A 26,890-nucleotide genomic window follows, 5' to 3' on the forward strand; every position below is an offset into this window, starting at 1 on the left:
CACCCTTCCTTGCTTTGGTGGTATCCAGTGAAGCTTTTCCTAATTGAGGTGCCTTGTAAATTTATGAAACCTAAGACATTGACCTTGATTTAATAATTATAGATTTTATCTGTGAATTCACTAATTGTCTGATCTTTTAAAAATACAAACATTGTCTATAGCATCTAATTTCTAAGATAATATGATGTGATATCAAAATGGAAGTTCCATATTTATAGAAATGGTGATAAGGATTTTTATGGTGGAATTATTTCATAAGGTAGGGATAGAAAGCAGATTTTTAAAACTCTCTTGGCAACCAGTTCTGTTTGTTTTAACCTTTGCTCTCAGGAAGAGCATCTCATTAACTCAGATAATTCTTCTGAAAACAAATAGAAATCTTGAGTGGAATTGTCATTAGAAAAATAGTTGAAAGAAATGGACTCAGACAGTGGTTGGGTAAAGGAGCTTTTTCTCTGCTCTCATTTCAATTGGATTCAAAGGGAGACATGAAGGAATAAGACAACCATGCTGGATTCTGATAATAATTTCTACTTATTGAGCATCTACTGTGTGCCAGCTACTATGCTTAAGATTAAATATAATCATATGTGAACCTTAAGACAACTCTCCAAGGCTCAGAGGGGTCAATCAATTAGCTAGTGGTCACATGTACAAGGTAGGCTGTCTACAAGGCCAGGAGGTTATAGAATAAAAATGGGAATCAGATGGCTCTGGTTGCATAGTTTTGAACTTTTAAAAGGCAGATATTTGAAATATGCTAATGTACAAATGATACATACTTAGTATAATAATCCAAATGATATTTCTGCAAATGGGATAAAATTAAAATCAAGACTCTTCTCTCCACAGTCATATCCTATAATATATTAATTATAGAAACTACTTCATTATATTGATATAAAAAGTATCAATTTGCTTATGCAAACATATGCAAATACAGATATACATTGTTTAAGGAATTGTGTCTTCTCTCTTTATTTAAGGAATTATGTTTTTCCCCAGGTCTGCTAAGCCAGGCTTGAAGTTGAGTGGCTCATAATTCTCTGATTGAAGATCCCTGTTCCATGCCAGTATTACCCTGGTTACTTTTAAAAGACCCAGGAAAGCAGATTTTTAAAACTCTCATGGCAACCAGTTTTGTTGGTTTTAACCTTTGCTCTCAGGAAGAGCATTTCATTAACTCAGATAATTCTTCTGCAGTTTAAGCCATTTCTGTCCTGCTCCCTGTATTGGATAAATGGAGAGCATCTGGCCACCAAATCAGGTGCAATTACCAATACACAGAGCTGAAAAAAGAAGTTAGTATAGGGAATATTAAAAATGTAGCCTCCGTGTGATAAAGAACAGACATTGAAAATGATTGAAATTTCCTTGAGTTTCTTTTCAAAGTGGTTAGAAGAAATGGAGAAACAAATGCATAATTACACAAATCAAAAGATTTTTAAAAGTTACAACTTCTACTTTTCTTACGTTGGGATTTTAAACCATCTTCTACAAATGCATAAGCAGAATCCATTTAAGTCTAAGGCAGTTTCCTGTTAGCATTTTTAAATCTATAACCACACTTGATTTCCAGGGAATACATAGCAGATACTAAATTCATTTCATTGTTATTACAAAGTATAACTTTTACTAAGAGCCTGCTGTATGTCAGACACTATACTGAATGTTTTATGTGTGCTATCATATAATCCTCAAATAAATTTATGAAGTGTGTATAATTGTAGCCGCATTTTGTAGCTTGGAAAGCTAACTCAGAGAAGTAAGTGCTTGGCGGAAGTTGCTTTCCAGGACCCTAACCCAGATCTGTCTAGTTGGAAGTTTGATCTTACTGGGCCCTACTACACTGGGGATTATGTGACTTCCGATGCAAAGGTTTTTTTCAGATTTATTGTTATATAATTGACAAAATGGTGTATCTGTTTTAAGCTTGAGGTTTTCATATATGTATACCTTATGAGATAGTCACAGGCTAATTAACATATCACCACACACAATTATTCTTTTCTTTTCCTTTTCTCCTTTAAGTATACGAAACAGTATTGGTCACATTGCTGTACATAAGGTCTCCAGAACTCACTCATCTTACATAACTGAAACTTTATACTTTTCGTACTCTTTGACTGATCTCTCCCCATTTCTTTCTCCCCTAACCCCCTAGCAAGGACCATTTTGCCCTCTGCATCTGAGTTTGATATTATAGACTGTAAGTATGAGTGAGATTATTCAGTTTTTGTATTTCTGCATCTGGCTTATTTTACTTAAGGTAGTATCCGCTGGGGTCATCAACATTGTTATAAATACAGGATTTCCTTTTTTATCTAGGTTGAATAATTTTCCTTTGTATGTATATCTGTGTATATATGTACACTTTATCCACAGTTTCTTTATCCTCACATCTGATGAATATCTATATTACTTCTTTATCTTGACTGTAAATAATGCTGCAGTGAACAAGAGTGTGCAGGTCTGTCTTTGGGATAATGATTTAGTTTCATTTCTATATAAATGATTCTTGCATTCTCTGTGAAGAATATGTTCCAATACTCCTTGTATATGCCTAATATTTAGTAATACTGGGCCCTCTATACTGTATTTTTTCTTATATGTACATGACTGTAATAAAGTTTAGTTTATGAATTTGTTACAGTAGATTAACAACTAATAATAAAGTAGAACAATTATGAAAACTTAATAAAAGCAGTATGAATGTGATCTCTCTTTCAGTAAATCTTTCTGTACCGTACTCACCCTTGTGTTGGTATGAGATGATAAGGTGTCAGTGTGATGGGATGAAGTGAGGTGAATTACAAAGGAATAATGACAGTAGGGTTAGGCTACTAAGTAACGTTTACTTGAACACAAGCATTTGTAACACCATATGGGTTGAGCTGATAACTTAAATGGCTACCAAGGGACGAATGGATATGGTAGAATATACAGCATGGATACACTGAAAAAGGATGATTCACATGCTGGGTGGGACAGAGTGGGCAGTGGTGAGGTTTTTATCATGCTGCTTACAACAGCACACAATTTAAACCTTATGCGTTGTTGATTTCTATAATTTCCCATTTAATATTTTTGCACTGTGGTTGGTATTGGTAATGGCAACAGCAGAAAGTGAAACTATGGATCAGAGTGTATGATATACACCCAAAAGTGGGATTGCTGGATCACAAAGGCAGAAATCAGGAAATTCAGTGCCACTTCTCATGCCCTGTTAACCAGGATATTTACGATTGCACGAAGTAGCAGCGGGACCTTGGGATGCAGAGAAAGAGTTCAGTGCGCCTAAACCCTCGTGCCTCAGAGGAGATTCTGAGTGAGGAACATGTCACCGTGGGCACTGTAACAGGGACTGTTTAGGTATCAGTCATTTGCAGTGGCTGTGTGAATGAATGCAGCCTTGTAGCAGCATTTCAGAAAGCAAATTCAATCTCTAATCTGTAAAACTCTTTCCCGGTCTTTCTAGGCCATTATCCTAACTCCTTGCTTTCTAAGTTCCGTAATTCTGTCTTTCTTTCTTCCCCCACCTCAGGCAATGTTCAGCCTCTGTATGGTGGAAAGTGGAGCTGATGAGGTGAATTTACATGGCGTGACCAGCCTTGGTTTAAAGCAGGCTCTGGAGTTTGCCTACACAGGACAGGTATGGCAAAAACTGTGACCTAAGAGGCTTTACATTTTAACTGTACCTAAGCAGAGACAATTATCCTGGACGTATGAGACCTAGTTATTTTTCTTATTACTCATTTTAGTGTTTAAGACATTTCACATCCACTTAATTTTACAACTAAAGTGGTGTAAAGGTAAGTAGAGCAATCTGATTTCTAAGAGGATCCAGTGAGCGTAGTGTTTTAATCTTAACTCCATGCTCTTTAGTGTAATTTTATACTATCCTAAAGGAAAGAGTTTGAGTGCTTGCTTGGATTCTCACTGTTGTCACTTAAACTCAGTCGCTCAACCCTGGCTTTGTCATCTTAAAAACAAGGCTGAATCAGGGCTGGGGATGTAGCTCAGTGTTATAGCACTTGCCTAGCATGTACTAGGTCCTGGGTTTTACCTTCACCTTGGCAAAACAATAAAACACAAATAAAAAAGAAAGGATAACATCAAAACGATTTTAAAGCCTCAAGAAACCACGCCTAGCATCTTGGCACCCTGTTCTCTTGCCCCAGAGTCGCTATCTAAAGCCTTTAGACTTGGAATGTGGTAGTTGGAAATCCTCATTTTTTTAAAAAACAAATTGTTAAAGGATTAACAAGAATCTCTAAAGGACACTCATTTAGGTTGGGTAACTACTGTAGTTAATTAAATCAGTCCAGGTTCAGACTGGATGTCTGTCTTTTTACAAAATGTCCTTTCATTCCATTTCATCTAACTTAGTTAAGTATCTTCTATGGTAAAATAACAACCTCTTCTCTTGACAGACTTACATACTGGTGAAATTGACAAACAAACCACAATTCCATGTCCTCACTGGGGTGGGGGTTATGACAGAAGCAGGGTACAAAACGCAGGGGAGAAAGGGAGGATGGTCCCCTGGGACCACCACTGCAAAGCATCGCACAGAGGATGGTATTTGAGTCATGAATATGTGCGAGTTCACTTTTTTGTGAATTTTCTCTGAAAGTTTGTGAAAATGTGTGTTATTGTCCCTTTTTTTTTTTCCTGGTGTTAGTAGAGTTTGAGGTACGTATAATAGAGCTGAATGAAAATAGCAAAAAAAAAAAAAAAAAGAGAGAGAGAGAGAGAGAGAGAGAGAGAAGCCATGGATCCCTAGAAGATACAAAGAGAAAGAGAAGGATGATAGACCACAAAGTACAGGATCAACCCGGCTAAATTTCTTGCCTTGGGATAGTAAGACTGGCAGTTCTGGTTCACAGATTTGCCAAACATTTTCTTTGTAGAATGAGTTGCCAAAAATTTTCCTAATGTATTTCCTAAATAATGTATTTTATGCCTTTTATTTGCAGACATAAAGATATGTAACATCTCTAGATTGTTCCTTATGCATATTTCTCTCTTAATAACTGAACAACTGTCATACCTGCATTTGCCCAGCTCTGAAATGAGATTGACAGCCCCCAGCTCATGCTCCACTAGTGTGCAATGGGAATGAAATAGAAAATATTCTTTTCTGATAAAACAACTTAAGTAGTTTCTGTTCTTAACTACATCAACAACTAAATGATTTAAGCTTAGAGACTATAGGTTGTTTGGCATATTTAAATTACTATTAAACACCTCACAAAATGGCTGAGAAGGCTGTGTGAAAGTACACATGTGGATACAAGAGGCTCCCTGCTAAATTATATTGATAGTTTTATGGTTTCCTTCAGAAAGTATCTATCTGTCTATCATCTATCTATCTATGTATTTATCTATTATCTATCTATCTATCTATCTATCCATCTATCTATCCTGGGTCATAAAGGATCTCCTAAATATGAACTGAAAATAGCAAAAGGGGAACTGACTTTCAGAAGAGTAAGAAAATTGCTTGGGAAGAGGGAAGGAGTTGGAGTTGGCAGGGCAGCCATAGCTCATTACCCAGCCTCCATTCTCAAATTTTACTTTGATGAGAAAAAGTAAGGGCGACACCGAGAGCTTCATTTATTCTGTCTAGAGACCAGAGACCATTGGTGACTGTGCGATCACAGAGATGTTGAGCTTGCAGCTGTTGAAATTGTGTCCCTGTGGGGCAGGAAGGGGGGATGACATTATATGGAGCACTTTCTAAAAAGCCGGGACACATTACTAAGCACCTGATGTGTGAGTTTAACCTTTAAAACGGCTCTGAGAAGTGTGGGGATCCTGTTTGAAAACGCCAAGGTCAGGGAGGTGCAGTGACTTAACTGAGGTTGCTCTCAGTGTATTTTTACCCAGTTAATGAACCCCAGCTCCCCTAATTTCAAGCCTACTGCCTTTTTTTGAATGTCTTATATAATTCAGAGAAGTTAAGTTGTATTTGTTATACTCTGTCAAAGGAGACACAGTGTTTGGAGATTTTGGACAGTGACTTTTTGATGGTTTTCTTACCCAAAAGCTGTGTGTTCCACCCTCAGTTTACAAGGGCTTGGAGTTGCTGAACTTGTACCCTTTCTTTGTAATCATGTTGCCAGATTATGCAGTCATTTTTGGACAACATCCAAGTTTAGTTTCTTAACGATCAAAATAACTTAATAATACATCTGTTTTCCCTTTGAGAGTGGGACATAGATGGTGGAAAAACAGTGCCCTTGTAATAGACTTGGGAAATGTGAGTAGCTGCTTTTTCTTATCATGGAGTTGAAATGAACATTAAAGAAGGTTTTAGATATGGAAGGATGAATAAAAGCACCATTTTTCAATACCATTATTATTACTTTCTACTGTGGACATGTATTGATAGATATTATGGTCTTTAGGCAGGATATATACATAGGTTTGTAAAAATGCAGAGTTAGCATTGATTTATCTACCTAAAGATATCTCTGCTGACAGTTGATTATATGTTCAGTCAGTTGTAGTAAGCATAGTATAAAATGTAAGTATTTTAAGGATCTGAAAAATCCCCGGTGTCTTGGAGAGAAGTTAGAAGGGTAGAGTGGGAGTGATGAATGAATACTGCTAAGTGTAGTGATGTATGCATGCTCGTCCTACACACAGCTTTAAAGTATAGCCTTGTTAAAAGTGCCCCAAAGATTTAATCTAGGGAAATTTAAAGAAAAGGTAGACGTTTCCCCTAATGCTAATGTGTCCTCTGAAGAAGCGTGCACTTTTCCTATCAAGGAGCCAACAACGGGGTTGCACAAACACAAATTCTGGCTTCTTGCTCATTGGAGACATGCTCATTAGGTGCACCCTGATCTTACCTTTGCTCGAGCAGAGCTCAGAATGCATCGCAGCCCTCGTGAGTGTCCTTGCACAGCCGTGAACAGTTGCGGTAATTATAGCAGAACCAGTGATAGAGGGAAAAAGAGCCAGGCTCTCCTTGTTCGGGTAGCTGGGTCAGAAGAAAATGGTGTGATGTAAACTCACTTGGCAGGTCTATGTCAGGGAGTAAGAAGTGAATCTAAGGAAGTAAACATCACTTACCCTAGAGGGCAGACACTCACGGATACCATGAGCTTCCTCACTTTCCTCAGTTCCCTGCTTTGACCAAGAATTCCTTATATTTCAGAGCAGCCCAGAATACAAGTAGAGACATGAGAAAGAAGAGCAGAAAAAACTCTGACAGAGGTGTTACCTGGGACACGAACTCTCAGTCTAGGCTAGAGAAGAGGTTAGCTACCCAGCAACAAGTGAATGTTGCTTTAGCCCAGCCAGACAATGAGAAACAGATAACAGAGACCTTTTTATAAAGAGAAGAGCCCTATTTGGAAGGTAGAAAGACTTGCAACCCCAAAGGCCTTGTTATAAATCTCTAGGAATTTCAAGTAGCTTAGTTCCAGAATGGAAGCAAATAGGACTGGGAAGTGTAGGACGGTTCGTTATTTAGGACTTTGGATATGATGATATGCCAAAATGTAGACTACACCATGCACTGTGATAAATACCTTACATAGGGTGGAGCAAGCTATAAACCTTCCTCTTACTTTGTGGAGAACTGTCCTCCTTTCCCTTGCCTTGGAGCCTGATGATAATATTCAATAAAAGGAGAAATGATGCATCAAATGATAGTGTCTTTTGTACTGTCCTTTAAAATTCCCCACTTCCAAATTCTATTAACTTTTTAACCATGAACCAGTTATTCAGCATCTGGAGAAGAAAGATTCTCTGGTATCTATGTTTCCTTTTCTCTCTCTCTCTCTCTTTTTTTTTTTTTAAGTATATCCAGCTCTTACCTTCTTAGCATCATAGAACAATCCATCTCTTGGAGATACACATCCCAGCTACCCTTCTGTGGTCCAGTGCATGCTTTTGTACATTTTCCTCAGTGAAATAGTGTATCATTGTCATTATTCATAATTTAAAGATTTTGGGGAATCTCGAAAAGGGTGATAGCCTGTTAAAAGTGAGAAACGAAATTCTCATATATTAAAGTTTTCCTTTCTGATTTTTATTTGGCTCCCTTCAAATTCATGTGGCATTTCTATATATAGCCCTGACAATATATATACTGCAGCATTACATTCTGATTGTGGAATTTCTTCTCTACAACACAATACTTTTCTCGGGAGACCTGAGTATCATCAGGTAGCAAAGTGATGAAAATCTTATTTAGAGCTATTTTCCTGTGGACCATCCTTTTAGGGATAAATATGTTACTTTATATGGAAAAAAACCTTTATCAGATTTACTTACAAACACCCTGGTTGAGTTCAATGCCAGCACATGGAACAAATCTGGAAGAAAGTTTTCTGAAATGCTTCTCTTGGGAGCAGCGGTAAGACTGCCCAGGGGTTTAAATATTTTAACTTCAGAGTCTTTTCTTCACCTACCAGTCCCTGCAGAAGCCTGGTGAGTAAAAGGCCCCCAGGCCACCTCCAGTCTGAAATTTTTCTATGGAGGAATATTTTTAATTTTACAGAAAATGATCATTTTCTCCTCAGTTTGGTTTCTTTCAGAGTTCCAGTGCATTTCATTTTGTAATTCATAATGTACATCTGAGATTTTTCCTTTGCCAGGGTAGATGATAGCTCCGTTTTGAAATATTTCTAAACAGAAACCATTATAATTGTGGTCTTCTTGGTTATTAGAATCCTTAAGTGTTGGCTGTGTTCAGAATGAAATGCTGACCCTTTCTTTCAGTAATCCCTCCAATCATCTCTGAGTGGAGGGAGAACACCCATTTATTTAGTGGAGAAGCATGGTGAACTCCTTAATCTTAAGACGTCAGCTAATTGATAGATTCTTAAAGTGGATGAACTTTCTCTTTTATTTCAGAAAAGAAAAGAATGACTGTGCTCCAACTTCATCCTCTATGCTGGACAGCTCTTATCCAAAAGCTTATTCAGGAAAAATTGCATGTAGAAAGGATTCCCCAGGAGATAGGTAGTATCTCCATCTGGCTTGATGTTGTTCAGCCTATCAGGACATAATAAATGAAGACCATCCATACTATTCTGAAATGAAATATATATAAAATAAAACTTGCGTACACAGATTAAACATCAGTAGAATGCCATGATCATACGGAAACAAAGGGAAATAAATTTACATTTAAAATTACACACACACTCACACACTCACACACTCTGGGGCCTCACTTTTCCAACAGGATGTGTTGAAATAGTCATTTGTTCATAACTATCTGTGGAAACCCTGAGTGTGGACTGTGATAGGTACATGCAGATGCTGACTGATACATGCATGTTGTGCTGACAACTCAGATGCCACAAGGATATACAGTAGGTAATGTAATTTTCTACACTACTGAACAACTCTTAGTGTAGCTGTTAGCACAATTTCAAAACAGAGTAAAAGTATTCTGCCAGCTTTTCCATCGCCATTTGTAATAGTCTTCTCTTTTTCTTTGGAAAATTTAATGTATCTTAACATACAAGATCAATAAAAACTGGGTTTATATGTACAACAGAATTCAGTCTTAGGGTTTTTTATTTTACTAGTACATGTTCCTGGTACATAATGAGCATATTGGTTGCAGGGAGTTGGTACCTGTACATAACACATCTTAATTCTTTTTGTTAATCCTCTTCCCTTCCTACCCTCCTCCTTACATCTTTTGGTCCCCTTCACTTTTGCAAAAGGTCTGTCTTGCTATTTTCAGTTAACATTTATTTAGCTGTGCAGCTTACTTATATTTTGGGTTTCTCATATAAGAGAAATCTTGTTATATTTAACCTTGTGTGTCTGCTTTATTTCATTATGGCTTTAAGGTGTATCCATTTTCCTACAAATAATTTAAATATATTCTTCTTTATAGCACCGTAGTACTCCACTGTGTAGAAATACTACATTTTATTTATTTATCTATTGATGGGCATATGGCTGCCTGAAAGATTTAGCTATGAGGAATTGTGCTGCTATAAACATGCATGTATCAATGTAAGATGATGTTTTTCACTCTCACAAAAATACCTAGAAGGGTATCTGTATCAAATGGAATTTCTAGTTTTAGTTTTTTGATGAATCTCCACACTGATTTCCGTACTGCTTATACTAAATTACACTCCTACCAACTTGTAAAAGGGTTCCATTTTCACCACAGCCTTGCAGGCACTTGTTATTGTTTGATTTCTTGTGGATAGATACTCTTTTTGGAGTAAGGTGAGTCTGAGTGTTATTTTAATTTGCATTTCTATGATTTGCATTTCTATAATTTGGAATTTTATAAAGGCCATAAATGTTGAATATTTTTTCATGTATTTATTGGCCATTTGTACTTCTTCTTCTGAGATATGTCTGTTCATTTCAGTGGCCTATTTATTGATTGGGTCTTTTAGATTGGGTCTAATTTTTTTGAGTTCTTTATATATTCTAGACCTCTATCCACTGTCAAGAAATAACTGGCAAATATTGTTTCCCATTTTTTTGGTTATCTCACCACACTAGATGTCTCTTTTAGTTGAACAGAAGATTTTTAATTTGATCTGATTCCATTTGTTGATTCTTGATGTCATTTCTTGTACAATTGGTATAGTGTTCAGAAAGTCCCTAGCCTACACCTATGTCTTCAAGAGTTTTACCTATTTTACCTTCCAGAATTTAACATTCAGGTCTTTGATGCATTTTGATTTTAGTTTAATATATGGTGAGAGATACAAGTCTAGATTCAATCTTTTACCTGTGGATGTCCAATTATTCCAGCACCACTTGTTAAGGAGACTACCTTTTCTCCAGCATATTTTTTGATTCTTTCATGCAAGATCAGATGGCTGAATATTTCTGGGCTTGTTTCTGCATCTTATGTTTTATTGCATTGATCTACATGTCTATTTTTGTGCTAGTACCATGCTGTTTTCTGTCACTATAGCTTTGTAATATAATTTGAAATCCAAGATTGTGATTTCTCCTGCTTTCCTCTGGTTACCTAGGATTGCTTTTGCTATTCTGGATTTCTTCTGTTCCATATGAATTTCAGGATTCTTCTCTTTAGTTCTGTAAGAATGCTGTCAGTATTTTGATTGGGATTGCACTAATTATGTTATATCAGTTTTGGAAGTATGGCTGTTTTGACAATATTGATTCAGTCTATCCAGGAGCAGGGGACAACTTCCCATTTTCTGATATCCTCTTTAATCTCCATTTTGAGAGTATTATAGATTTCATTATAGATATCTTTCACCTGCTTGGTTAGGTTAATTCCTAAGCATTTTTTTTATGCTATTGTGAATGGTATTGTATTACTAATTTCTTACTCACTGAGTTCATTATTGTTTTAGAGAAATGCTGTTGATTTTTGTGTGTTGGTTTTGTATCTTGGTACACGCCGAATTCCATTGTTAATCCTAGCAGTCTTTCATGGAATGTTTTGGTCTTATATTTAGGGGATCATGTCATGTGCAAATAATGATAATATTTGACATGTTACTTTCCTATATATGTCTATTTTTATTTCTTTCTTTTGTATGATTGCTCTGGCTAAAGTTTTGAGTGCTATATTGAACAGGAGTGGTAATAGTGGATCTTGGTAATCTTTATCTTGATCCTGGTTTTGGAAAGAAAGCTTTCCCATTTTCTTATTGAGTATGATGTTGGCAGTAAATTTGTCATAAATTACTTTTACTAGATTGAGATAAGATCCTTCTACACCTGTCTTCTTCAGGATTTTTATAATGAAAGGGATGTTGAATTTTGTCAAAGGCTTTTTCTACATCTCTTGAGACTATAGGTGATTTTTTTGTTCTTGCTTCTATTTATTCAGTGTATTACATTTATAGATTTGTATATTTTGAACTATCTTTACATTCTGAGTATAAAGTCTAGTTGGTTATGTTGTATGATCTTTTTGATGATGTGTTGCTTTGTCTTTGCCAGTATCTTGTTGAAAATTTTTGTTTCTGTGTTCATCTAATGAGATTGGCCATTAGTTCTCTTTTGTTTGGTCCTTGTCTGGCTTTGGAATCATGGTAATACTAGCTTCCAAGAATAACGTGGGAAATGTGCTTTCTCTTTTAATTTCATTAAAGAATTTGAGGATCGCTGATGTTCTTTCCTGAAGTTCTTACAGAATTCAGTGGTAAATCCACAGGGTCCTGGATTTTCTTGGTAGGCTTTTAACTATTAGCTCACTTTTATATCCTGTTATGGATTATACTAAGTTTTTACGATTTCTTGGTTCAGTTTTGATAATTCATATTTATCTAGGATTCTATCCACTTCTTCTGGATTCTACAATTTATTAGAGTACAGGTTTGTAACATATTTACTAATAATCTTCTGGATTTTGGTGGTGTCTGTTATAATTTCACCTTTTTCATTTCTAATTGAATTGATTCAGGTCTTTTCTTTCCTCCTATTGGTAAGATTTGGTTGAAGGTTTCTTATATAAAGCATACTTTGTATTTGTTTTTGATCCATTCTGCCCATCTGTGTCTTTTAATTGAGGAATTGAGACCAGTCAGATTGAGAGTTTTTACTTGAAGGATATTTCTTAATTCTTGCCTGTCATTGTGTTAGTTTCCTGTTGCTGATTTCTTTTTACCCCTTCTGCTTAACTGTTCTTGTGTTTGAGTTTTTGGATTTTGCCTACGATGTGTTGTGGAGAAGTGCTTTTCAGATCATGGCTATTTGGGGTTCTAAATGGCTCACTCATCTGTATGTTAAATCCTTTCCCCATATTTGGAAACTTTTTGCTATTATTTTTATAGCAGTTTTTTTTTTTTGCCATTTATGCTGTACTCTGATTTTTCACTACTTCCAGTTAATCTTAAATTAGTTGTCTTTGAGTCACCAAGCAACTGTTGGATGCATTTTTCCATGTTCTCTTGTTATTTTCAAGGTGTTTCTTAGAATATGGTCACCCTATCTTCTAGTTCTAACACTCTGCCCTCACATTGGTCACTTCTGTTACCCATAGTTTTGATAGAATTTTTAATCTCCTGGATTTTCATGTTGTCTTGTCATGGACACCAATTCTTTACTAAATACATCATTTTGTTTAGCTCAGCTAGGTTTTTCTTAGTGTGCTCTATAAACTCACTGGTTGTTTTGTCTATTAAGTCTATTATCTGTATAGTTATATCTTCTATGAGCAGCATGATTTGTAATAGCTAAATCTTGGAAACAACCCAAATGCCCATCAATGGAGGAATGGATAAAAAAAGATGTGATCTTTTTATACAATGGAGAACTACTCAACCACAAAGAAGGATAAACTGGAGACTTTTATAGGTAAATGGATGCAACTTGAGACCATACTAATAAGTGAAATCAACCAGACTCACATGTGCAAACATCATATTGTCTCCCTAGTATGAGAAGCTGAAAGAATAAATAAGATCCAAAATGTGCAATAGATACTGTAAAGTGGGAAGAAACTTCAAAAGGAAAGAGAAACTTGGATAGGGGGATGGAGAAAAGGAGGAAGGAAAAAACAAAACAAAACAAAACAAATATAGATATAGCTATATAAATAAAAGCTAAGATAGTTGTACTACTGATTTCTCTTAGTTCATTGAAAAGAAAGGTTTGTGCTAATATTGTTTGGACAATTACATGCCAGTATCTTGTACTCAGAGTAACTGATTCAAAGATAACAATATGCAATTGTATTAACCATTATTACCCTCCTATTATCTTGTTTTGAAATTTTGTTTTAATTTTTTCTCTTTAAAATAAAAAAATAAAAAATAGAATTAGATTAATAGAAAAGGACAAACAAGTAAATGAAGAAAAATGAAGAAACAAAACAATATAAAATAGAGGAAAAAACTCCACTGTGTGAATGTGTCTTTCCTTTGCAGGATGTCCGTCTTGGAATCCAAAAGATATAGGGGATAGATAGTGAGTCACTGCTAAGACTTTTCTTCTTTCTATACTCATGTTTTGTGTGTGAATGCTGGATGTTGCCCTGCCTTTCCTTCTGGGCATGGATGATCAATGGTATCTACCCTAAGGTACTAGTCCCTCTAGAAGCTCCCACTTTTTGTATCTCTCTCTTCATCTCAAGTCACATTTTTCTCTGCATAGCTCTATGGCCTGTGAGTTTGTGAGGAGCGCCCCCTGCTGCAGGGTCCGCTCTGTCCTTACACCCCAGGCTGTGGCAGTCATCCAAACTGAGGCATGATTTTGCTCACATTAGTAGATGGAGAGGCAAACAGATGACAAATCTCTGTGCCTGATGTAGACAGAGGTCCAAACAGATCCCTGGGCTTAATGCTAGCATCTTCAGCCTCAGCTGCCTGTGAAAGGCACACACACTGGGCCTGCCTTCTTAGAACAGAAGCTGGGACTCCCATTTCCTCTCAACTGAACTTTTCAAGGGGTCTGTGTCTAGTCTGCTTCTGTTCTGTGACTGTCTCCTGTGGCTGTCTCACACCCAGTGCTACGTCAGAGCAACATCAGAAACCTTGGAGTATAGCTGCAGTGCAGCAGCTCAGGCCCAAACTGTTAACCCCTTCCCAGGATAGTTCCCAGTTTAACCCTCAGACTGGCAGGGGCTGCACTGGACCTCCTGCCTCCAGCCCTCCATGTGGAAGGAGTCACTTTCAGAGTAAAACCCACACTGTTTTCATAGTTTCTCATTGCCGTGGGTTTCTCTTGGTGCCAGCACTGTGGGCCTGGTCTGCTGTCTCTCCCTGGAGCCGCCATCCTTCTCTGAGCTTATGTTGTATTGGTGGAGTCAGGTTACCCCTCCACACACACCAGCAGCTGTGTGGAGCCTTCTACAGGGTTTGTTCCTTTCCATGAGCCGGGCTCCATTTTAACAGCTTCACCTCAGTTTTTAATCTTCCTATCAGCTTGCTACCAATTCTCAGAGATTCACCTCTTTCCTTCTCTTCACTAAATTACTGTCTTCTGAGCATCTTGATTCCAGGTCCCAGAGAGCCTGCACTTTGCTGCATCTTACCTTCCTCTCTGGTACTGGGTTTTGATCTTTATGAAGATGTATCTCACAGGAATATATTGCAGGGTGTTCCAGTGTACATGCGGTAGGGTGGGTTAATTTTTTATGATTGGCCACTGCCCTGTACGTTACCTGGTGTTCCTGGCCACTTGCCCAACAAATGCCATGTTGCCCAGCCTTCCAAAATGACTGAAAAGATCCACATACGTTTCCACATTGTCCCCTAGAAAGTGTCATTGACTCCATTGGACACACTGATCAGGTATTCTAAACTTTATACCTAGATCAAGCCAGAAAACTGAAAGTCTGGGTTTTAAATAATCTCTTTTAACCTTTACTTTTATGTGGTGTTCTATAAAATATGCTTTTGATAGTTTTGAAAGTATCATCAAGTAAATCATTCAAAACACCTTTTCATGTCTGTAGGAAGTTTTCTATTGGACATCAGGGTCTGGAGAAACTAGAATTGTCTTTAATATTTTTATTATTTTATCTTGGATTAGGTTATAGTTCTTCTTTAGTTTTGTGGCACTCATAATGGTTATGAAGATGGTCATTATACACACTCACACATACACACATATGTTCTATTCTGACTTCATATTATTTTTGTTGTCTATTTTTTTTACTGAGTTACTTAGTTGTGCAATCTCAAAGTGACCTTCATGTTAGTTATAGATACTGAGTGATGCTATACCCCATTAGTTTTGCCTATGAAAATTTCAAATATGTTCCATAAATAAGCCATTCCACTTATCTCAAATTTTTCCATCTTCATTTCAGCATGAAAAATAAGGAGCATACAAATTCTGAAAAAGTTATTCTTTCTTGTCTTTGAAAATGGAAAAAAAATTGACCAAACAGTTCTACAATGCTAAATAGGGAAAACGTGAAAAATAGTTTTACCCAAATTTTCATTTAGTTACACATTATGTCATCTTTCTGTTTTCGTCTGGACTTCATCTATATGCCATGAAATTTTACAAAGTTTTTTTTTTTTTTAAATATAGTTTACTTCTTTTTCTGGAATTAGATAAAAGTACATTTACCTATAGATGTAGAGTATAAAATAATGTTGCCTTCTTGTAATTTAGCTTTTTATTCCATGTGGATTATTTTTAAGTATTGAAGATACCTAGAATGACTTGATCAGAGGAGCCACACATTTTTTAGGAAATTGCCTTCTGCGAGTTTTATAGTAACTACCTGTGTGCTTCTTAAACTCTTTTCTGTAAATGGGATTCTTGAGCCCTCTGCTGGAAGCATTTAGTATTTTTATAAAATCCTAGCAGTGTATTGGAATTTTACAATTCTAAGTGAAAATATTTTAAAGATCGTGAACTGATAGCAAATATATATGGTCTTATGATTAATATCCAAATAAACAATTGTCCAAATAGAACTTTTACAAAATTTATATTAAAGGTAGATATTCCATTTGAATATAATAATGGTAAGAACATGCAGATGAAGAAATAATTTGAATGGATTGTGGAATATGCTATTAATTTGTGAATTTTTTATTTCTTTTGTATGCTTCATAAAAATATCCTTTATATTCTCAAAGTGAGATCCATTAATCTAGCAAGTATTTAAGGAGTACCTACTTCATGTTAAAGACTTACTTAGTATTAAGGCTATATTGATGGACAAAAAAAAAATGCATATTGAATACTTGTTCAGAGTGGGTCAGGACCAGGGATATAACTCAGCGGCACAGTGCCTGCCTGGCAAGTGCGAGGTCGCAAGTTTGAGTTCCGGTATCAAAAGAAAACAGAGTGGGTCAAACTGTGATTGGAAATCCCAGATCAATACACCATTGCATTTTTTAAGAAGTTGGTACCAGGGCTCTGAGTTACTTACATGTGGAACATAGAGAAATACTTCCGTGTTTCATGTTCCAAAAGTTTGACAACTTTAAATAGGAGAATGAACAATTGATTTGTACTACTTTATGGTGCACCTGAAAAATAAGTGGTGAATCTGTAGTGTACACTGCATAGAAAAAAATAGCTATTTGTTTTATGATAATTGAATAATAAAGTTCCTGAAAAACTGATCATAACCATTCATCTCTACCTTAGCGTGTGGATAGGGTAGAAATAAGGTTGTATAGCCCAAAGAGTGCAGCCCCTGAGGAATCCAAACTTAGAGACTGTTGCACTTTCAGAGAATTACTGGTTGAATATAGCTATTAAGAATCAATTCTTGCTGATTGTTGCTGAGACATTCACTGTTTTCATTTCAAATCTATGATCCTAAATCTCGGATGGATGCTAATCCTTGCCAGGCAATGCTAATCTGTTTTTGTAGTGAGTTTGCTTTTTCTTCTTCCTATTGAGTTTCTCATTCCTTCTCTTTTCCCAAAGACTGCCCCTTATTGCCTGACCTATGATACACATATGATAAGGAAACCTTGCCTTCTATTGAGCAAATAGAAGCAGACATGGAAGATCTGCATTTCTCTGTCATCAGATCCTCAGACTTCCCTGTTTCTGTGAACTTATTCTGAGTATTGCCATCTTTTACAGTGGAAGAGGTGTCTCTGAATGGTCAGAGTTTTGTCTCCCTAATTAGGCTCTGATTTCACACCCTGTCATCCTCTCAGACCTCAGTCCACTAAAGCTCACTTCTCTCTTCTCTACTGCATCATTCTATAGCATGTAATTATGTTCTATCACTTATCTTTTAAAAACCCTTTCTTGTTCTTATATAAATCCCTTTCTTAGGGCTGGGGATGTAGCTTAGTGGTAGAGCACTTGCCTAGTATGTGTAAGGCCCTAGGTTCAGTCCCTAGCACCACAAAAAAGAAAGGAAATCCCTTTCTTGTTTATGTATTTCTTTAGCTACCATTTATTTCTCTGTGTATTTCACAGTGGAACTCATAAGAGTGTTACACATTTTCTCTTGTCTTTCCATTCCTCAGGTCTGGAGACTTCCATCTTCTGCATTCCAGGGAAACTGTTCTTAACAGATACAAATGTTGCCAAGTCTAACTCAGCACTATCATACATGACCTTTCAGCCTTGTTCCTTATGGCCGACCTCCTTCTCCCAGAGGCTTTTCCCCCTGGCTTTCAGGACATCACTCTCCTGGGCTCTGTTGTGTCCCTCAGACTCCTCCTCCTCATTTCTTTCCAAATGTCTTTCCTTGTCCCATCCCTAATCCTGCATGCTTCAGACTGACCTGTTTAATCAAAGTAGCTTCCTTGGTGATATTGTCCAGACCCTGGTTATTCAGTACGGTATATCTGTTCACTTCTAATCTCCACCTATCCTATATACCAGGGATCAGCAACCCTTTCCTCTGTACAGGGCCAAATAATAAGTAATTTAGATTTTGCAGGCTATAAAGTACTTAACTGCCCTGTTTAACTTACAAAGTGCTAGAGGGCAGATAAATGAAAGAATCTACACTGAAATGTGAATTTTATGTAATTTTTACATGTAACAGAATATTAATCTTTTATATTATTACTATTTAAAATACTAAATTTTTCTTAAAAATTAACATCCCAGAATGAAATATTTAGCTGTCTTTTCAATTAATGCTGCTATAAACATTTACATTTTTGTATAGACATTCATTTTTTTATATAACATGGAGATTTTGTTATTACAAATTTCAAAACAAAAAATGGATGAATTTTCACATAATATTATCTTCAAAGTACATCGTTTTTAACTTCATTGGTTAAATACGAAGAAGCATGATTTCTGAATCATGTGGTAAAAATGTGTTTAATTTTGTAAGAAACTTCCCAGTTGTCTTCTCCAGCGGCCGTGCCCCTTTTCATTCCCATCAGCAGTGAAGTTGCTGTTGCTCTACATCCTACAAACTGATGAAAGAATGAGCAAAATAAATGAGCAGATGTTCCATACTCATGGTTAGGAAGATTCACCGTCGTCAAGATGTGAGTTATTTCCAATTTGATCTATAGGGTCAATAAAATCCCAATCCAAATTTCAGAAAATCTTTTATGAGTATAAGAAAATTGATTATACTGTTTATACAGAGGGGAAGAGGACCCAGAATAGTCAACATAATTTAGAAGACCAAAATTGGAGGACTGACAATTCTGACTTAAACATTTCCTGAAAAGTTACAGTATTTCAACACCATATGATAGTGGCAAAAATGTGGTCAAATATATCAATGGAAGAAAACAGAGGAAAGAAACACATCTTTGACAAAAGAGATAATACTGTAGGTAAAAGAGAGTCTTTTCTTGAAGTGGTACTAGTTCAACTTCACATCCACATGCAGTAAACAAACCAAAACCAAAGAAACAAATCTAATCATAGAATTTATGCCTCCATGAAAATTAACTCAAAGTAGACCTAATTGTAAAACTTCAAACTAGAAAACTTGGGCCAGGGATATAGCTCAGTGGCATAAGCACCTGCTCGGCAAGTGCAGGGTCCTGAGTTTGATTTCCAGCACCAAAAAAAAAAAACAAAAAAAAAAAACCAAACCACAAAACTAGAAAACTCCCAGAAGATAACATCAAAGAAAACCTAATGACTTAAAGTATGACAAACACTTTGTAAAGGAATAATTGATAATCTGGACTTTACTAAAGTTAAAAACTTCTTTGGTACAAAAGGTAATATCCAGAGAATAAGAAGACAAACCAGGTACTAGAGAAAAAGTTTGCAAAAGTTACATCTGATAGAGAAATACTGTCCCAAATAATCCTGAAACCGTGGAAAAATGAACAATCTGGCTTTTAAAATGGGCAAAAGGCCTGAAAGCCACATCATAAAAGATGTGCACGTAGCAAATAAGTATATGGAAGGATGCTCAGTATCATTTTTGAGAAGTGTAGATTAAAATAACAGTGAGCTACTACTGTCCATCTACTAGCACTGACACCAATACCCAGACCTCTGCTGGCAGCAGTGTGGAGCAGCAGCAACTGCCTTTCATTGCTAATGGGAATGAAAACTGGTACAGCTGCTTGAGAAGACAGTTTGGAAGTTTCTTACAAAATTAAACACATTCTTACCTTATGATCCAAGAATCTTGCTCCTTGATATTAAGCAATGAAGCTAAAAATGTATGTGTGTACAAAAATGTGGAGACAGTAAAAAGACCAAGCCATACATGGTGATGCACACCTGCAATCCCAGCATTTGGGAGGCTAAGGCAGGAGAAATTCTAGGAGTTCAGACCAGCCTGGGTTCCATTATGAGTTCAAGGCAAATCTGAACTATATAGCAAGACCTGCCCCCCCCCAAAAAATCAGTTGTTGGCAGGAGTTAGAGGGGAAGGTAAATGAGATAACCCAATGAATAGACCAAGCACAGGGGATAGTTAGAGCAGTTGAACTGTTCTGTGTATTATAATGGTCAATACATGTCATTATACATTTGTCAAAACCCATAGAATGTACAACACCAAGAACGAGCCCTAATGTGAACTATGCATTTTGAGAGAAAATGATATGTCAATGTAGGATCCTCAGTTCACGTCTGTGGATGTGGGGGAGGACACACATGTATGGGGCAGGAGAACTGTCTACTCCAGGCTGAGTTTTGCTGTAAACCTAAAACCGCTCTAAAAGTGAGTCTATTGATTAAAATTTGCAAAACACAAGTAAGCACTACTTAAGCAGTGCTTATCTCATAGACTACACAAGAATATGACACAAAGATTCGGCAGAGGATTTATAATTTGTCCGCTACAGTTTTATATTTCTGCCCACGGGATGCCTCTATATGGGTTACTAATAGGTATCAAAGACTAAGAAAATGGAGCTCTTTGATTTTCCCACCAAATCAGCTAACTTGTTCATTTTATTTTTGTAAATTGAGGCCTTCAATCTAACCAGCTAGCTAACCCCTGAACTCTTAACGCCGTGGCAACAAGGAAATGTATTCATCAGGTTCATATACATGGTCCATCTGGTTCTTAGCTTAAAGAGGTGCCTGGAACATTAGGTTCAGAAGACATTTTTTTTTTTGAGTAAATTCTCTAGCCTTCAGTTTCCTCATCTGCCATATTAGCATCTTAACATCCAAGGGTGTGAGGTAGGAAAGGGGATCAGAAGGACAGATGATGTAAGTGAAATGCCAGTATAAGACCTTATGTATAGAAGGCAGTGTGTAATCCTGCAGCTAACAGTAAAAGTTGGGGCCATTGTGAAGTAGATTTTTAAAATAAAACGAATAGCATCAGCAGCAGCAGTAGTAGCTCCATTTTTTTTTAACCCTATAAAACATGCCAGGCAGCATTCTAATCATTTCATCTGGGTTATCTAATTTATTACACAAATGCTATGAAGACAGGTACCAGTCATCTATCTGTTTTTAAGATGCTGCTAAACGCAGAGGTGCCAATGACTTACTCAGGTTCCTACAGCAGAATCTAGAGTCATACTTTTTCAATCACTCCTTATAAAGCAAATGCAGAAAATCCCCAAATGAATATGGAATTGTATATTAATGGTATATATTTTGTGTCAAGATTTATTTCAATGAAATTAGGTAGGTATCACCAACAGAGTGTCCTTTAGTAGCCTGTGCCCAGTACTATTTTAGTGTTAATTATACCACAACCTAGTAAGTCCATTTGGTCTTTTTCTTCTTTCTGTACTCAAATATCTAGCAGTGACACAGGTAAGTGGACACTATAAATGAACACTGGTATCAGCCCTATTTATTCTTCCAGAGAACTTCTATCATTTGATATTAGTATTTTAGTTAACGTTTCCTCTTTGGTTATGCAAGCATTATGAAAAAAAACTAGCTTCACTATGGAGAAGCTTCGTTAATAAAGCTCAATGGAATGAGACTTACTATCTTCATCACACTTGAAAGAGCACTGGTTATAAAAGTAAGTTTTAATAATTAATTTGGCTTTTTTTTAACCTGTAATGACCTTCATGTTTCATTATATTTTAATTCCTGACACTGCTTCCTTCTCTTAGAGTGAGAAGCTATCAAAATTGTGTTCTGTTTTTTCACATAATTAGCCACATTTCAAGGTGATATAAGTATCTATAATTTATCTTTACATTTTGTTAAATGATGTATTTTATTAATTTAAACATAATGAAGAAAACTATGTTGGAAAGGACTAACTGACAGAACTATTAATCTCAGAGCTTTGAAATGCCAGAATCATATTAATGAAGGAGAAAGCCAAAAGAAAAGGGAGTTTGCGCAGAAAATATGAAAGGACTAAAGCTTTTTTCATCTGAAGAATTATTTGACAAGATTTTTAGTCAAATCAGGCATCACCACCAAGTAGTTCTACAGCATTCTATGTCCACTATGATCTTACCATTAATTTTACTACAATTTAATAATTCTAATTCTGTTCTTCTCTTCCAACTCAAGTACCTAGCTGAAGTATTTAATCCATCCTTCTTACATGTATTCTAGAGTGGTAAGAATGCACAGGCATTTTTTTCCTTAGGGCTCATGGCAGTCTTTTGAGGTAGACATTATCTGTAGAGATCAGAACACTAAGGCATGGAATTTTAATTTTGCCTAGCTCATTTTGCCAGCAAGCAGAGGAGCCAAGATATGAAGTCAGTAAGACCTACAGCCCAGGAGCTCAGTTCACCAGCAAGTTGTGGCAGTTTACAATCCTGGGAGACTGATCCCAGCAGGTGCTTGGGATGAGGAAAGACCCCCTACGTTTTCTATAGGAAGTGGAATTAGAATTAGATCTTGGAAGAACAAGTAGGATTTTCACACATGGAAACTGAAGGAGGTGAGAATGCAAGATGATTTAAAAAGGCATTGCTTTTGTGTGGAGAACAGGGAGCTGTTGGTTTTATCCCAGGGCCTAGAAGCTCTCAGAATTGGCAGTAAGCATTTCAAAGCAGGTTGCAGCCACTTCATGAGGGTGTCTTAGTGCAAAGACAGAATATTGAATTACCTGGTTTTTACAGAACAGGCCTTCAGTCAATATTGCTCAAATAAAATGCTTCAACACAAATACTTACTATGTGCGTTTCTCAACATAATAGAGAAACTTGCAAAGTATAATTCATTGCTTTTTTTAACTTTTATTTGAATGATTTTTGTCTTAAAAATAAACTTAAGGTATGAGTTATAGAGGTGTAGTATGTGAGTAATTTAGAAAATCCTTTTGCTTTAAACAGGTGCCACCTTGTGGATACATAGACTTTATGGTTTTGAAATAAAATCTATATTGAGGGCACTTTCTAGATTTTATGTTGTATCTTATGTTTTATATTACATCTTATGTTTTATGTTCCATCTATTAAATTCTCTTTTATAGAAAAACTTAATACCAAAGGCTTTATATGTCTTTAGTATCTTTTTTTGTACATCAGTCCTTTATTGTACTGGTTTGGAAAAAAGATTCAGTACCCTTATGCTCAGAATGTGTATTGGGACCATGTCGTAAGGCCAAGCAACTGGAACATGATTCAGAAACCATACCTGGTGAAAGACACACTTGGGCATGATCAGGAAGCATTTCACAGTCGCAGAACAAAACAAAGACATCCTAAGATATATAGCAGGATACAGTCCTTCCCCGCAGAGGCCAAAGATCTTATCTCATATTGGTGTGAAGAATGGCTTATTTTCTGGTGACTACAAACAAAACCCCAGAAGGATTTTTTTCTTTAGTAACACACACACACACACACACACACACACACACACACACACACAGATTTTTTTTGTAAAAGTAAATGTAACACCTAAACTTAATTTAGGATTGATCCCTACCTTCTGGAGCCATCTTCTTTGGGCTCAAGGAGAAAATAGTTATTTTTTTAAAAAACCACCATGCAGATGACATTCCTCTTCCACTAGAATGATTCAGGGCCCCAGTCAGTGACATGACTATGGCAGGGTGTAGGGCTGCCTCTTGGAAATACAACAGGCTCTCTGGCTTCTCCTCATTGGTCATGCCTTGGCATGGTTCCCCCGTGCCCCTACTCAATCAAGTCCTTAGTAAAGGAAGCAGAAGCACTAGGAAAAATTGGAATTACTACAGTTCAACTCTTCTGGATAGAAAAAAAGCCATCCTGTGCTTGGACTGAAAAGTTGTGCCCCTGAGATGCTATGCTGCCTAGATTTTATGAAGAGAGTGGACACAAGGGACAAAATTCTAAAATGAAAATGGGCAGACCAGTTCCCATCTGCAGTTACAGGACAGGATGCCCGTAGATGGGGTCAGTGTGGAGGTGCAGTGAGAAGGGTAGAAGAAGGGAAGGAGGAGGAGGTAGCCTTCGTGGTCTCAGTCTGCCTGTTTACCTTCACTGCTCAGGCAGCCTGGCGTCTGTGGCTTTATGCAGTCTTCCCGCATCCCCAGGAACTGCATGGGGTTTGATGAGCTTTAAATTCTTTTCTAACTCCTAGGCAATAGGAATACCAGTTGGCAGGTTCAGCTGCATGACAACTTCTTCAGAAAGACCTCAGATGCTTGAGTGTGCCCCAAGGATGTTGTGTGGGCTGCAGTCAGGACCTGTTTCCCCTCCTCAGTCCAGGGAGCAGTTTCTTCACTCCGGAAGGGCAGAGTCCTGGCAGTAGTGTCCTGCAGACTGTCATAGAGGGCAGCCGATCTTGCTGTGGAAGGGATGATGGGATTGCATTGGAGGTGGTGGGACATCATGGAGCCGCTAGATTGTTAATGTTTGCCTCCTCATGCTTGGCAGCCATTTCTGTTTTATTGAGGCCACACAGAACCCCACTGTGTCACTCACTAAGGCTCCACGTCCTGACTACTGGCAGCCACATCTGGTCAGTGGCATCTAGCACTGTCCAGATGGTCTGGGTTGCTTTTTCTCTCTTTCTCTCCCTCTCTCTCTCTCTTTCTTTCTTTTTCTCCCTTCTCTCTCTCTCTTTCTTTTCTTTTCTTTCTTTCTTTGTCTGTGTCTCTGTCTCTCTTTTTTTTTTTTTTTTGTACCAGAAATTGAGCTCAAATCCTTACGCTTGCTAGGCAGGCACTGTGCCACTGAGCTATATCCTTGGACCTTTTTTGTTTTGTTTTGCTTTATTTGTTTTGTTTTGTTTTGTTTTAGATAGAGTCTTGTTTATGCAGTTCAAACTGGCCTTGAACTCACTATCCTAGGTTGGCCTCGAACTCGTGGTGATCCTTCTGCCTCTGCTTCCCAAGTGCTAGGATTACAGGTGTGGGTCCCCATGGCCAGCTGTGGGCTCTGGGTCGCTCTTTTGTATACTGAGGTGAAGCAGATGTCAGATTCATAGCCAGCGTTGCATAGCACCTGCTTGCTGTGCTTTGCCTCCTCGTGGCCCACCGGGCTCCTGTTAGCATCATGCCAGGCCCTGAAGGGGTTCACCAGGTTCCACGTGCCCTTGCCATGGTAGATCAGCATCAGCTTGTAGCTGCCATTTCTGTGGGCTGGGGATGTCACATCCTTTGGGACTCGCTAGGATTCGGTTTGTGGCCCCATCACTGCTGTGCTTTTGCGCCCCCCTTGAATATTTGTTATTTAAAAGCTACTTATACTTTTAAAAATTAAGTTTATTTCATGACTTATAAGTTCAAAATTGTAATAATTGATAATTTGTCATTTTGCTATATTGTATGAAAAAAATAAGAAGAATCCCAAAGAAGTAATTATAATATAAAAAATGGGGAATGTGTTTATTTTTGTATCTGATATTCATGCACATCTAAGTTTCATTTGCATGTGAGCTTGTGCTTGCACATGACTATGTTCATGTGTGTGCAAGTATTTAGCAAAATGTACTTAGTTGTCTGGTCTTCACACATTCACAACAGGGCTGTCAGGTGGCCTGAAAAACCAGTGCTACAAGCGTGCTGTCCCCTCGAGTGGCTATTTTATTAGTAAAAATATAGATAAATGTGATTAAATCCATTTGTATCACCAGTGGTTCAAGCCCCCCAAAGGGACAGTCATGTGTGTATCTCCTGGTGGCTCAAGTTTGTGCGAACGTGTTACTGTGTTCAAATCTTCCAACTTACTCCACCTAGCAACCCCAAACAAATCAAATCAAAAGTTTCCTAAAGCAAGCAATAAGGAAGATATCTTTCAAGGTACAAACTTTTCTGAAGATAACAACTATTCACAGGTAGAAAAAAAGATCACAGTGAGACTTTTCATGGCTGTTAACGACAGTCCTCCACCAGCAGCTAATCTAGTACCAAGCACACCTGGTGACCTCAGAGGATGAATTGAAGAAGGGAGGGTGTGCTTGGATGCCAGGGGGTCTGTCTGTGGTCTGTGCTTCTGCCTGTTAGACACAGTTCTACCCTCCTAGAGCCTAAGCCATGGGGCTCACGTCATGCTCTCTGCAGAATCTCACCTCAGCTTGCACACTTCTCTCTCACAAGTTCCTGGTACCATATAGTGCCTGCAGATACTGTGGAGACCAAGATCCAGTATTTTATCAGTGTAGTGTTTTCATTGGAGACTGTGAAAATTCAGCGGTCTACTACCAACTCTACTCAAATTGGCAAGTGGAGAACATGTTTGGATGAGAATTTAAGAGTACTTCCTGTGGGTGGAACATGTCATTAGTGGGATGAATTCTATCTTCTTTTGCACTTGTGGGTGGATAATATGTTACTTTGTCATGCCAGCTAGAATCACTGTATCCACAGTCCCCAGCCAGCTCCATCCCCACTTGACCAAAGTAAGCACATTTGGGGTGGGGGTCAGCTGAGGGCTTCTCTTCGGTTCATGTAACCTTGCCTCCCACAGGTACCAGGAAGGTTACTGAATCTGACCCAGATAATGGGATTGTCACTTCCCTGATAGCAGATGTCCTTTTTCAAGAACACACTAGGATTCTACCACGTGGAGGTCAGGTGTGGATGGATCATGGGCAGAAAATACTCTATATAAATGTCGCTGTAGATGAGAGACATTCATCCCCCACCTATGCTTGTTACTTATTGCATGAGAACTTGTTTGCAGATCTAGAGAGGTCCCAGATTGCCTTCACCCCACCA

General features: G+C 37.5%; 1 protein-coding gene across 7 annotated transcripts in view; it reads left to right on the plus strand.

Moving 5' to 3' along the window:
* Positions 1-26,890, plus strand: part of Klhl32 (kelch-like family member 32) — a 196,728-nt gene that overhangs the window by 91,340 nt on the left and 78,498 nt on the right. For all 7 annotated transcript variants that reach the window (XM_005377793.1, XM_013510927.1, XM_013510928.1 and 4 more), the window contains one exon: positions 3,545-3,652. In XM_005377793.1, coding sequence (XP_005377850.1) covers positions 3,545-3,652 — 108 coding nt within the window. The remainder of the gene's footprint in view (positions 1-3,544; positions 3,653-26,890) is intronic.

This window comes from Chinchilla lanigera, unplaced genomic scaffold (assembly GCF_000276665.1).
Source record: "Chinchilla lanigera isolate Chin_1 unplaced genomic scaffold, ChiLan1.0 scaffold00010, whole genome shotgun sequence".
In the NCBI taxonomy this organism is placed as follows: Eukaryota; Metazoa; Chordata; class Mammalia; order Rodentia; family Chinchillidae; genus Chinchilla; species Chinchilla lanigera.